The 15,129-nt window shown below is 35.1% G+C and overlaps 1 protein-coding gene across 4 annotated transcripts in view; it reads right to left on the reverse strand.

The window, feature by feature from the left end:
* Window positions 1-3,053: 3,053 nt before the first annotated feature.
* The window catches only part of SGCZ (sarcoglycan zeta), a 451,534-nt gene continuing 439,458 nt past the window's right edge, over window positions 3,054-15,129 (reverse strand). For all 4 annotated transcript variants that reach the window (XM_032186118.1, XM_032186120.1, XM_032186117.1 and 1 more), the window contains one exon: window positions 3,054-4,780. In XM_032186118.1, the coding sequence (XP_032042009.1) occupies window positions 4,586-4,780 (195 nt within the window). In that variant the 3' untranslated portion in view covers window positions 3,054-4,585. The remainder of the gene's footprint in view (window positions 4,781-15,129) is intronic.

Genomic DNA, 15,129 nt, shown 5'->3' on the forward strand with positions numbered 1-15,129 from the left:
GCAGACCTTTACTGAATACTGATTGAAACAATATGACACAACCTTAGATCCAGCTTACATATGCATTACAGTGAATCAGCCGATAGTAACTCCATAGTGTTTGCTTTTTTTTTTTTTTTTTTTTTTTTTTTTAAATTAGACAGTGGTTTAGAATCTAAAACAATCAAAAAACAACAAATAATACATGGTGTTAGTAACCAAATACCTTAAACATCCTTCATAAAATTCTTCTAGACATCCTTTGTAAAATTCTTCTAGACATGTATAGTTCTATCTTCAACCCAGACTTAATAGCCCTCTGTATCTAAAATGTTTTTTAAGTGAATTGTGTTATCCAGTCAAGCCACTGTTTCGCAAGCAAAACAGTATAACTTCAGTTGAAACAAGCAATGTCTTGGCACATTTTGGAATACACGCTCTGCTTTTTTTATGAACAATGAAAGATCCTGGTATGTATGAACAGTAACATAATTACACCATGCTGACAAACAAACACACACAAAACCGAAAAACAAACAAAAAAGTTAAAAAAAAAAAAAATTAAACCCTGGAATAAAGTGAACAATCTACAGCTCAAAATGCTGCACAAATCTAAACTATGTTACAATTTCATGTTGTAATTACAACTTGTCATCTCTTCATTCCAACAGAATTAGTAGAAGCAGCAGTGTCATAGTGTTAGATAAAGTAGAAGTGTCAGTCTTTGGTCTTATCACTTAACCAATGAATGAACTGCAGTACAAAACGATACAGCTAACAGTACTCAGAGAGGTTGGCTGATGTTTTTATTTTTCTTTTTTAAACAAGAAAGAGACAGTATCCTATGACATGGATATCATGACAGTTTTTACAGAACATAAATCTACTGTATATATTAAATACATGTATTTAATAAGGTCTTTTCATATATTTTGTTGTTGGCATAGAGATAGCTCTGAAGAAGCCAAACATCTGCAACATCATCTTAGTGGTTCCCAAACAAACATTTGAGCATTTGAGTACAAAAAGAAGCTTTATTTGATACATGTATTCATATACTAAAAAGAGACTCAAAAGGAACAATTTTAGCCACTGATTTTTTTTTTTTTTTTTTTTTTTTTTTAAAGTGCACTAATATTAATGCTTAAAAAGACCTTAAGGTCTTCAATCTTTCTCTGCAATTGTCACAACAGAGTGATTTGTTAACGGGGAAACTCTTACCTTAGCCATAAAAAGAAGTGAAATCTCTTTTCTGAAACAAGTGATCAAAATATTCCAATTTTTCTCTAATTAGAGATCCTTCAGCTGGGGCTTAATCATAACCAGAATGTTAGATATTATACAACAAAGACTGAAATAATTTGGAGACAGGGCCAGGAATCTACGAGGAATGTGACAAAAAGTATCCAGAAATTTCCTATAGCTCTGCACAGAATGGCCTTTATTTTAAACCTCAGCATTAAAACACCAGCACTAAAATAGTTATGTTTTGGCTCCATGTTTTAACATGGCATGTGTACTGAGATCTAGTTTCCTTCCATCTGAAATGATGTGGTTGGACTATGTCACTTTTTGGACCATGCTATGAATCAAAGAGCTCTATTATTGCCAGCTCCAAACACTAAAAAATACCAGACCTATTTCTCCTTCCACTCAGAAATGATGACACTGCTTATAGATACTTGGTGTTCTGATGTTTGTAGTTCTCTAGATGCACTGAAATCACTTTTCCCATACTCGGAAATCATGTGGGCTAGAAATGTCCTTTAAAATGAAAACTGAGTTTTTCTTTTCCTCTTATAGCTTGCAGTAGATTTTAAGTAAAATATTGGTGTTCTGAAACTCACCAAAATATTAAGACATTATGAGAACTGTTTACGTGGTAGACATGTCTATCTATCACATAGGTTCCTAAATACACTCTATTTTTACTGGCACCAATATTGGTATAATAAATACTACCAAGCAGACTGCAATGATTCCAAGCAAGAAAATCCTGACAGTGTAGAGCTTTGTTTACTTACTGGCTTGGTTTTCTGAAGTCCAAAGTTCCATCTGCACATCTGCTCTGAGTTTTCCCCATACAAAGCAGTAAATTATTTCAGCCTTGTTGTTAACATGAGTTGTTATAAAAGATATGTTTTATTTCTCTACATGATTTGTAGAAAATTGTGGAAAATTTATAAAGTTTGGGTCAGAAAGAAGCCTGAAACCTTTTTTGACTGTACTACAGGTAAGTTATCATATAAGGTGAAGAGCAAACAAATAAGAATTGCTCAATGGAAAATGCATGACAAATCATGTAGGTTTAGTGGGGAGAAAAAAAAATAATCTTAGTCTACTTGTGTATAATTTGTAGGAAGACAAAATGTAAGTCACTGAATAGATTAGTCATTACAATCTGTGCATCTTTGAAGCAACCAGTGTCTGTAGGTGTGCACAGATAATGAATACATGTAGGTATATCGTCATACAGATCTATATATTGTACTCCTGGAATACGATTGATCCTTTTTCCTTGTGCTCTCACACCAGAGGCATATATTTCCTGATAGTTTTAAGGGTATATTGTATGGATACACTTTCAAATGTCTTATTATCACCATTGTCATTTGTATCTGTTTCTGTTCCTCTTACTAAGAATCCCCAGGCTTCTAATATATTTTCTTGAAATATTTTCTAATACTTTTTTTTTGTTTTGTTTTGTTTTGTTTTTCCCAGTGAAAGAATACAATTCTCAAAGAAATAATGAATTATTTCCTAATAGCCTTCTTTTGAACAGAGGAAATAATTTTAGACTATTATTATTATTATTATCTGGTAAAAACAGCAAGTAGAGTATTCTTGCTACAGAGTGAAATTCACACCTCTGAACAGGCCCAATGGAAAGGCAAGCACCAGTCAAGCCGTGGACACGTCTTGTGCTGGTCTTCTGCACAGGAGTGAATTTCACCTGAAGTGAAAACAAAATCAACCTTATGAGGTGGTAATAAAATAGAAAGGTAATCACAGTATTTGTTTGCTTTTTCTTTTTTCTCAAAAGAAAAAAAAAAAAGCTGCATAGAAATACCCACCTTGCGCTGTTTGCCCTGACTTCAGAGTTACCTTGTAAAACCTGTCATTACATTGATGGTCTTACATTCAGAAGCCTCTAAAGCTACATGGTATTTTAAAGAATAGTATTAAAAAGCACACTTACCTTATGTAATCAAGCCATCTTCCACAATGGGAAACATTTTTATACTGTTTTACATTCCTGGGTTCTGCAAGTTTCAAGATACTCTTGTTAATCAATGTTGCGATAAACTTACTAGCAGCATACCAAAGATTTCAATTACCAAACAAACCAAAGAGTATGAAGATTGATACAAGAAAGAAATCCCACATAAAACTTGTCAAAAAAAGAAGTCAGAAGTGAGCTCAGAGTGCAAATGGGGCTGCATAATTTAAACACAGACCTGATGAAGTCAACATAATATCAACGTATTTTTAATACTGAATGTCATTTAATGCGTGTTTATATATATTTATTACTATTACTTTGAAAACCTTAGCAGCAGATGGTAAACAAAAGAGAATAATGAATATGAATGTGGTACCAGTTGTTAGTGCACTGCTTCTCAGCTTTACACACTGCATTAGTACTAATGTTTGTACTGTGTTCAAACGGCAGCAGTTGGACATAGCTAGAAAATGGAAAAGATATACCTTTGAAGATTTTTTTTTTTGCACTTGCCAATTATAATTACGTTGTGAAGAGCAATACACTGATCAAAAAACACATCAACAGTATTTCCTTCTTTACCCTGTTCTTTTCCAGAAACTGTATGTTCTACTGAAAGCAATCACTTCACATGCAGTAGCCACAAAATTAATATGTAAGGCCATTCAGATCTGACAAACAAGAGCAGGTGTCTTTTTAACTCTGAAAGGTAATATTGCTGAGCACTTCCAAAATTTACCTAGTGTACAAAACCCTAGACTTAGTAGACAAAGAGTAACAACACACTTTTAAAGAAACCAAACTCACGGAGGGATTCTGTCTCTTTTTGTGTTAAAAACCATTTACTGAATTTAATTGTTTAGTAAAGCGAGCATCACACAATGCTTCAAAATTTTAAAATTCAGGGATAAAAGTTTACATCCAAAAAGATGAATGGAAAATTGTGCTTTCAGACAGTAAAGTTATTTATCATACAGGGGTAACCAATTCATTTCACCATCAGATTCTGGGCAAATTCGTTTATGTACTGTATATATATATATGTGCAGTTCATATCCAGGTCCTGCAAAAATCTAAAACTATGTGCTTCACTTCATGTAGCAAAGGCACCTGTGTTATTCTCCCTTTTGGACAAAAGGTGATATTATGTTCCAGGTTTCCTGATGAATACATTGATTTCTGAATATCTCACTCCCATCTCTACGTTGAGTGGTAACACAAACCACAAGAGAAGGCAGCGCTGTATTCCTGCTTACACTGGAAGAAGTTGCTCTGCAGGCCATTTGAAGCGTCGAACTGGTCACAAGGGAAACCGAGCAGAACTGTGAAGCAGAGGGATAGTAACAAAAGGCTATTCTGGTGTGAGGAGAAGTTGGAGTCCTTCTAGCTCCACAAGCAGATGTTGCTACTGGATTGACATGTGGAGCCTGCTCCTGCTGGGGACAGATAAAGTTTACCATTGGGGCAGGCGCAGAGCTCATAGATAGTCTGGCGAGGAGCTGAAGAGCTAGGTGAAGAGGAGGAAAAGGAGCCCACTGGTAGATTTCCCAGGCGAATAGTATCTGCATTTAAAAATATCTACAAGAGGAAAGAAAAGAAAGGAATAAGTAAATTTCTTTCAGTGTCATGACATATTTTAAAGAATTTACTTTGAGGCAGAGTCATGACATTTTACAAGTACATAAGCTGTCAATATTTGTTGTTTTTCAACAGTGTAGTTGTATAAACATTAATACTCACTACTTCGGTATATGCAAATATTTCACCCAACATGTTTATTCAGATACAAGTAGTGTCATACAAAACCATTTAGAAAATATTGTTGAACAGGTTAAATTCTCACTTGTGCATTTTATGATTAAAATTTATTCATTCATGGCAGTAGCACATCCTTGCTTTGGAAGAGTTTGTATTTTAATAAATGTGAAGTGATATTAAAGCACATTCCCCAGTGTCTTCCTGTAAGCAGCAGGAAATATGTGCTGAACTGTGCTAAACTGTAGGGTCTTAACAATAGCTACATTCTGAGAATAATTAAATAAGGGTGTAGAATCATACACACAAAATAAAGAGCTTATTTGACCTAAATTAGGAGGAAAAAAGATTTCAGGTTAAAGTCTTATTAAGAAGGTCATCAAGCTATTCCCATTTGTTTCTGAACACTGCATATGATTAAAAAAATGTTGTTGCTGTTTTTTTAAATCTCCTTCCATTGGAAATAACAAGAGACAGTATTAAACTGTAAAAACCAGTAATTTTCATCTATCTGTATTAAGTTCTGTAATATTTACATTTGAAAATGCTACATTTTCAGGGTCTTGAGCAAACATTGTTATGAAATCAGATAAGTAAAGCACAAAAAATGCAAGTTATCCACCAGCACAAACAGATGAGCTTCCAGCTGCTTAGAGTTCATTTTTTATTTATGGAAGGAGTAAATGAGAGCCAAAGTCAGATCAGTCATTACCTCAGGTACAGACTATGAACCAAAATAAAATGGCTTTAAGCCTGCATATAACAGTATGAAACAGGAAAAAGTCAGCTGCTTAAATATTTGCTACTGATATTATAAGGTGTTGAAAATCAACAAAGCCAACTTGACACCATTATATCACAATGTTAGCAGTGCATGTGAAGAACCTGGAATGATATGACATACACTGCTGCTTCCAACAGGAAACAAACATTATTTTATAATAAAACCAGTGGTATATAGAAGGAAAACAATGCAGAAGCACTATTGAACCCCTGCTGGCAAGAAGCGAAGGACAAAATCATACAGAATGACTGGTGCACACTCATGTTACCGTTCACAGCAGAAGCACTGTAAATGACAAACTCAAAGTAGCTGTAAAACAATATAAACTCCTTCAAGGACTCCTATCCCCAGAAGAAGATACTGTCATTGCTGGGAATTTACACTAGAAGGAAGAATCTATGAGGCACAGGTGACAACTGCTTGGCAAGATGCCTTTCTTAATTCTTATCTTGACTGAAAGAGGAATTCATTAATATACATAAAGTACAGCAAATTGATATCTTTGTTCTGTTAGTTATATGACTAAGGAATGCATACACTCACTGTTGTTTTTAGCATCCAATTTCATAAACCTGAAATAATTAGGAGTCAAAAAGCCCAGCAGAAATAATTTAGATGGAAGAACTGTGGACAGTGTTGGGAACAATTTAATATTGTCCTACTAGAATTACAACCCAGAAGAAGATTGCTATGAAGAATATTCAGCTCTGCTAGGAGCAAATGTGAAAGTAACAATAGCAAGCATAAGAAAATAAAATAACAGATGGGCAAAACAAAGAATTTGAAAGCAAACGAGAAGCTACAAATTGGTAAAATGTGACAAGGAAACAAAAGACATAATTGTCAGTCAGTGGAGTTACAAAATATAAAAAGTACTCTTTCAATTCTCATACCAGGAATAAAAGAAATGTTAACAAGTCCACTAATGTCATAGTAATAGTGGAGTTATCAACAGTATGGAATAAAAACCCAGTAGCACACTCTTCACTGTAAGCTCAGTATAAGTAAAAGCATATCTTTTATACTGAATAGTGTTCAGAACATAGTTCTGTACTTGGAGAAAGACCAAACACTGATGTCAGAACACAATAAAATACTTTCAAATTCAACAGTAACTCAAACGGATATTAAACAGGAGCCAGTAATGTCATACACTTTTTATCAGCAGCTTTTGATAACTTCTACAAATAGTTCTAAAAAAAAAATAATCTTGAGTAGCCTTTTGGACTTTTAACATTGATTTGCAGTAAGCCCTAATGTACTTAGAATATCACGGAAGGCAAACAAAAGATTATTTCTCTTTTTTTTTTTTTTTTAAAAAAAAAAAGAAAAAGAAAAAAACAAGATATTAGAACATTATATATGTGATAACATGATGCTTGAGAAATATATAAATCTAAATTAAATGAGTTCTAAAAGATGAGTCTTGATTCAGACAAGAATTTGTTCGCACACACACACACAAAAAGAGGACATTTTATGCCAGAGAACGGGCTAGAAGATGAAAATCTTTTAGTCGCTTTGAACTTTATTATCTTTTATTCTATCTATTATCTAAACTCATTAATCTTACATGTTTTATTACATCAGGACAGCTACAATTCTGCAACCCTTAATTACAGATGTTCTGTATCGTACTGCTCTAAGGCTTTAATCCAGTGGACCTTGCTCCATTGTGCATTGCAATACAATGCTCATTTATTTTTCTCATTAATTTAAATGATATTTTCAAGCATAGCTATGCAAGCATTTCTATTGGTGCTTTCAAACTACACACTGTGATACAGATGAAATTCAGATTTTTCTGCTGCCATAATCTTGAGTGGTATCTCAAAGGCCTTGTTCTAGCAAGCATTCCACAGCATCTGGGGTACAGTATCTGAGAGAAACTGATGTGACTTCTTGTGAGGGTGTATCTGCTGCAATGAGTCTGACAAGCCCCGTGCCTTTGCAGAAAGCTGGGAAGGCTGTGCAATTTAAACAGACTCCTATAGCAAATCCCTGGGAAAGCCCAAGATGAAGGTGGCTGAAAGGCAACATTAAAACCTACCATGTACATATGCAGTCAAGGTTAAAAGGTCAATGTTAAAAGACTACATTTACAGATAAAAGACAAAAATAAAAGACTAAATTTATATAAAAGCCTAATTTGCAGATGCGACGTTGCTATCTATTAGTTAAGCAGGGATCTAAATATTTCAACATAGAAGCCCACTATGTAAGGAATTTCAGATATCCATATTTGAGGATATAGCCTCTCCCCTTCTATCTTTTGCTAAAAACTGAAATTAATGGATGAAATGTCTTCCAACATCAGAAAAACTTATGCTACATACCCTTTTCTGCCTGCTGTTATGAGGTGTTTGAAGAGAAGGGAAGTGGCAAGACAAAAAAAATGTTATGTTCCCAGGGAACACTGTTACTAGTAGCTAAGGGAACTGCCTGTATACATGATGTTTCTCTAATCTTTTGTGCTGTGAAAGGTACAAGATAAGCTATATAATACTTCACATACATCAAGACTATGCCAACCTGTCATGCTCTTCCTGAGACACTCACACCTCAGTAAATATGAAAGGATAAACCCAAAACTTTTATCCATTCTTGAAACATTGTGGGAGACTGATTGAGAATGTACAAAATGGAAAAGGCAGCAGCTATTCTGAGAAGTGCTGTTTCACATCAGAAAGCTGAGCATTTAGCAGGATCATTCCCCCTGTATACTTCAGTTTTAGTAATCTTAAATCCTTGCTTTATCTTGTGTATCTTAAATATGAGAAAAATATATTAGTATAATACTTGTTTTAAATAGACCCGTTTTCTGATTGACTAAAATAGTGAATGGAATAAGGCTATTGTGTGTGAGAAGGAATGGAAAAACTGTACTTTTTTTACATGTATTTTATGCTAATATAATCTTGAGAAATTTCATCTTGCACATTTTACACACAGGCTTTGATTTTCATCAAGCCTGTAGGAGTAATGTATGAGAGAAACAAAGATGTTGAGAAAGAAGCAGAAGAATAAACCAATTTATTTCTATTTCTAAGGAAGTTAGAATTAAATATTCATTAGATAATTTTGGTATTACCTGTTCTGTATTTTGGAAAAAGAGTTGACAGTTGTAGCAAGGTATCAAGATGTATTATATGAAATGGCAAAGGATGTACAACTGTTTGGTTTCTCTACTTAGAATGCTTACTGTTGCAGGAAGTATGGCTGAAAGCACGGCAGACACCAGTAGAGTCAGATCATGCTCCATTTTATAGTCCGAATTTTGCGTCGCATTGCGATTACTTCCCACTTTTTCAAGAAGCACTGTAATAAATCTAGGGCTACTTTGTCCTCCATTTTCCTGTTATTCCTGCACTATGGCAATATCCTGCACTATGGCAATATCCTGCAGCCTTTGCCCTGTAGCCCACGCAGATGGCGAACTATTTAGTTCAGGTCTTCGGAGACGACACACCAACTGTTGTAGTAGTGTTTGGTCGCTCTTGACCCCCCGGTCGCTGTGTTCCGGTGCCCCTCTGCTTCAGCCGCCCTTTGACAGGTCCCTGTTCGGGCGCCACTTTTTGGTTCGTGGCTGAAGGAACACATGCAGCTGACTCAATATGAGTGATAAAGCATAGTTCAACTTTATTGTCCGGACAGCCTAACTTTTATAGTGAACTTAACAGGGGCGGACAGTGTTTCACACAAGATCATTGGTCAAAAGCACTCAGACAAACAACTACAAGAAAACAACCCCACCTGCAAGAAAACAACCCCCTTGTGATTAGCAGTCACAAAGACCTTGTCCTTGAAGCCAGCTACTGGTAACAATATTTTTCTGAATTCTTCAATTGGGCGATGTGGGAACACTGTCATGGGAACTTCTCATAGTTGCCCTGGTAGCTTGGTTTGCTCAGCTACAGCAAGCCATGGGATTTTTGCTGTTTCAAAAAATCCCTCAACAGCTTACAATCAGTAATTTCTACAAAGTAGCAGAAGCCTCTGCAATGATAGTGTTATTGACTGGCAGATATGAACATGTAAAAGACTGCAAGCATATGCATCTTCAAAGAAATGTCAAAGACTAAACTAACCTGGCAAATCTAGTTGGCCCTAGCTTGTGCCTTGTGCAAGTATTTAGAACATCAAAGGTGACTGTGATATTTATTAACTGAGATTTGGAAATCATCTGCTCATCAGGCTGTGCTGTTATCCTATCTGAACAATGACAAGGAGAAGGAGAGGAAGACGTCAGAAAATATAGATATCTAATAAAAAATAAAAATAAAATCATTGAAGGAGAGAACTTTCAGCAGGCATGATATAAGCTTAAGGTAAAGAATCCAATATTCATACAAGCCATATCATATAAAAGTTCCCCACTGGGTCCTTGACTATATCATAGAATCATAAAGGTTGGAAAAGACCTCTAAGATCATCTGGTCCAACTGTCCACCTACCACCAATATTACCCACAAAGACATGTCTCTAAATATAAAAATATCTAGATAAATATATCCAGATAAATATATCCAGAAGATATCCAGATAAATAAGATAAATATATCCAACCCTTTCTTAAACATCCCCGGGGACAGTGACTCCACTGATTAAGGAGGTATTGGGGAGGCATTGGGGAGGCAAGGACAATCCCCAGACATGGACTGTATATCTCGAAACAAGACACTGAAACTCATGATAAGGAAGCGGCAGACGGACAGAGAAACAAACGTAAGGACTATAAATCTCAAAACTGGACATTGGAATTCATTATAAAGATACAACAAACGGAAGAATTGGCAACAACCAACTCTCGCAATTAAGAAGCATGCCAATTCAGCAGATTCTTGACCAAAGGTGAAAAGTACACTGTGAGGAAGACTCGGGGTCTTCCTCCCAGAGACCCCTGCCCACATCCCAAAGACCCCTGCCCACAATTCTTGGAAGGCTCTACGCAGGCGCAAGGTGCCAAAAGGCTAATTAGCATGAGAAGCGAGGGAAGGCGGGGATAGGTAATGCATATGTATAGGTGCTTGTAGAATATTGATAGATTGATTGTATAAAGTCAAAACTGCTTTTTGCTTTGGGTATGCACGATAGGTGGAGAGATCCCCCGTGCATCCAGCGCTGCAATAAAGAATATACCACTTAAAGGAATTACGGCTTCGATCTTTGAATCACCACCACCTTCCTGGACAACCCATTCCAATGCGTGACTACCACTTCTGAGAAGAAATGTCCTCTAATTTCCCACCTAAACCTCTGCTGGCACAACTTGAGGCCTTTCTCTCTAGTCCTATTGCTAGTTACCTGTTAGAAGAGGCCAACCCCCAGCTCCTCACAGCTTCTTTTCAGGTCGCTGTAGAGAGCAATAAGGCTCTCTGGAGAAGACAAGGCCTGAGCCTGAGCCTTGTCTTCTCCAGACTAAACAACCCCAGTTCCCTCAGTCGCTCCTCACAGGACTTGTGTTCCAGGCCCTTCATTGGACACTCTCCAGGGTCTTGATGTCCTTCTTGGTGGTGAGGGGCCCAAAACTGAACACAGTACTTGAGATGTGGCCTCACCAGAGCAGAGCACAGGGGAACAATCACCTCCCTGGTCCTCACCTCGCAATAGAGGAGGTCCCATCCTCACAATAGAGGAGATGATAGCTTAAGTACACCCAAATTAAAGAGGTAGGATTCATAAATACCAAAAAAAATATATCTGTATTTAAGTATGGTCAGACTAGACAGATAATGTTAGAGAGCTGCAAGGCATACTGAGAGCTGGTGTGGGTAAGAAATGGCAGGAAACTGGGGGAAACGTGAAAGAAGGAAAACTGAAAGTTTATTGTTCATCATTCAGTATGAAGATACAGTGCAATAAGATCTCACTAAATAAACCATTTGGATTCTATTAGGCTTTTCAGAATTAATCTGAATTACAACAATGCAAGATTTTTGTCTAGTCTTTTTACTCTTCTGCATATGCTATTGGAAGCATACATAGAAATATGGTTATACAAATTGGGTCACTAGACTCCTAACTACTTATTTTCCACTCGCTGATATGTTTTCAAATTCAAGCTGAAGATGAAGTGCAGGATAAACTGCAGCACTTTAGTTCATATTGGCCATATGTTCTAACAGTTACCTGTGTTTTTGACATTTGTTTAAAAATGATTCACCTAAAGTACCTTCCATTAAATCTGAAAGAGAACTTTGAGAAAAAGAAACAAGTATTATTTTTAATGGAAAATTAAAATAATAACTTAATAGCATATATACTGTTAAGTCTAAATGTATGCTGGCACAATATCTGGAACCATATATTAACAATGAACTGTCTTAAAAATTAATACTATTATGGAACAGGTAAACACTGAAATGAATGTGATGACTACTATGAAACTGGGTGTACTAAATATTCAGAGAAGGCCAAAAGATTCTAGATCTAGTAGCATTTATTGAAAATGCATTCTCTACAGAAGTATGATCAGTTGACCAGAAGACAAAGGAGGACTTTAGGCCAAAGTGTGGTCTGGTGTAGCAAATATTCTCTGTCTCAAGATTATACATGACACACCTTGACAGAGCCATCTTTTGTTAACACCAGTTCCCTACTCAATAGTATTCCTGGAATCACTGCCAATTGCAAGTGATTTGAAAACTAATGTATATGTATGTTAAATGTACTATTGTATAAGAGAGCATAAGAATTTATGTTTTGCATATTTTGCATCATTTGAGTTATAACTCCACTGCAATTTATATTGGTGGCTACAGAAGCAGAAACTTTCCAGTATATTTATTCTTTTAATTTCAATGGTGATTAAATGGGGTTGTTGTGAATGGTGACCAGCAGAAGTTTACAAGCTCCAACACTTATGGTATGTCAATGGTTGTCTCATACATAACAATTCCCAGAATAAAAATCTAAATGATATTAGAAATATTTGCAATTTCATTAAATGTGACAGATGTAACTTCTATATGATTTATGTGGGACAGATGTGACTTTGTGATTTATATATCTGAACCAGAAAGGGAAAGACATGTACTTGGAATATTTGTGCTCAGTTTACTGAGTACAAAATCTTATTAATTAATTACTATGCAAATCAGAACTAGATTAAAATGTGATATTCATGGAAAAATGTTTCATTTATAAAATAAATTATTCATTGTTACTTTTTTTCTTTCTAATAAAATTGCTTATGGTGTTGGTATTCTAAATTTGCTTGTGGACAAGCAGTTCAAAATGAGTGATGTTAATTAAAACACGTTTGGTTTTGTAGTTTCAGAACGTTTTGATTATAGATTTCAACATGAACTTTTTTACTGCAAATTTACTTAAGCATGAAAAACTTTTAAATATTATTTAAAAATAACATGCCATTTTAATATTTTTAAATACCTGTCAAAATAGCTTCATAGAATTCTTGAAACCCTCCTTTCCATAGAAATCAATTATTAAAAAATACAGAGAATTTTCCTTTCATTTTCACTAATCACTTTCCTTGCAGACAGCTGTTACAAGTTAACTAGTTAATACTAACAAAAAAAGTATTTAGAAAACAAAATGCAGCACAATTGCTAGACTTTTTTTTTTTTTTTTTATGAATTAACTGGATCTTCAAGCTCTACAGCATACCATTGCTTATTTCTTATTGTACTCACTTCATCCATATAAAGCACTTAAATTTATTTTTGCAAATATAAGTCAGCTGAACTGAACCAACTTGGGAAATGTTGTTTTTGTTGATTGGTCATTCCTCCATATTCATGGCAAATGGCTTGCAGAAAGGCAATTCCATTTCAGTTTATTTAGTTAATTAAATATATATATATTTCTGTTTTAGAACTGAAAAATAGCTATAAAAAAACACCCAAACCAAAGCTTTAAAATGGTACTGTTAGCTGGATTTAAAAGTGAAGATTTAACTTATGTTAAATATTAATCTCTGTATCAAATATATCTTTTGGACTTAAGAGAACTGGATCGGATTATATAGTGAAAGCTAGTACTCACTCGTTTGTTGCCCCTACAAAAGAATCATGGGTGCATGCTTGAGTGACACTCAAATGGTTAATATAAACTTGGTTTTTCTCTTGTCCAGTACACCGATTTTTTGTAAACTTTTTCTGTTAAAGAGTATTGCTCACTTTAACATGACAACTATAAACCTTGCCAAGGGATCACTTTCATTATGCTAGAAGCAACCAAATATCGTCCACAAACCATGCAATGAACCACTGCAATCTGACAGAGAAATAAAAGAGGATAAAGAAGTAAATAGGAGGAAAATCACAGACAGGGTTACTAATACACATATGTTTATGAAAAATTAGAAACCTCAGTACATCTTTCTCCTTTTATTTACTTGGTCTTTGCTAATCAATGGGATGTGATGAAAATTCAGAGCTTAGTTTATCTGAAAGCTGTTTGCAAAACTATGTAGCAGCTGCACAACCCTCAGAAGAGCTGAGGCTAGTTAACAGCCTTTGCCTTCAAAGGGTGATGTATTTAAAAACCTTTAAAATTAGTTGCTAGACCAATCAGCGAACAGCATCATATAATCCTTTAAGCATGTTGTCATTACATCATAATGTATTTCAGGTACAGTTCTGCAGATTTTTATGTTGAGCAAAATCTAGTATCTACAGAATTTAAAATTGATCTGTACTTTTGCAATGTGTTTATATGTGAAAGAAACAGTAGTCAGCTAGCAGTTATTGTACTGAATTTCCAGACAATAAATGTTCTTTTTCTTCTTATGTGAACCAATAGATTGAGCTAGAGCCTGGAGCTTCACATTGCATTTTGCTTGTAAATGATTGCTGCTTTAAACCATTGGTTATGGTTTATTTATAGAATAACACATAGTTCACAATTAAATGCCAAGCTATAATTGAATCAAAGGATTCTGCTGATGCCTTGACTCACAAGGGTGCAGCTCAAGAGCTTTATAAAGGGCAGCAGAATCTGAATAGAAATTACAACCCCCAGTATTCAGTCTGAGATCATGCATCATAATGCATAATATGACTAGAAGGATTATTATAATACTGCAGTAAATAAAAAGAAAATTTATCAAGCAGCAGAACTGAGAAAGCTTTCACAGGCTTTCAGTTTGTGATGTGGGAGGCCAAAGATTATACTGCATGAGAAATAAGACTACAGGAAAATTATTTTGTAAACACATTTATGTTCTTCAAAAAAAAAATATACTGAAGTTATTCTTAAGTAAAAGGAAAATATATGTTTCGTAGATTAATCCAAAGTAAATTCATAATTTTCTTCTACATGGCTAAAATTGATTGATTCCAGATTTGACATAAATATTTCCTGGCATGATAGGACAATAATTATGCTACAGAAGGAATATCTGATGCCTTATTGAATAAGCTTGG

Source organism: Aythya fuligula, chromosome 4 (genome assembly GCF_009819795.1).
Source record: "Aythya fuligula isolate bAytFul2 chromosome 4, bAytFul2.pri, whole genome shotgun sequence".
NCBI classification, from domain to species: Eukaryota; Metazoa; Chordata; class Aves; order Anseriformes; family Anatidae; genus Aythya; species Aythya fuligula.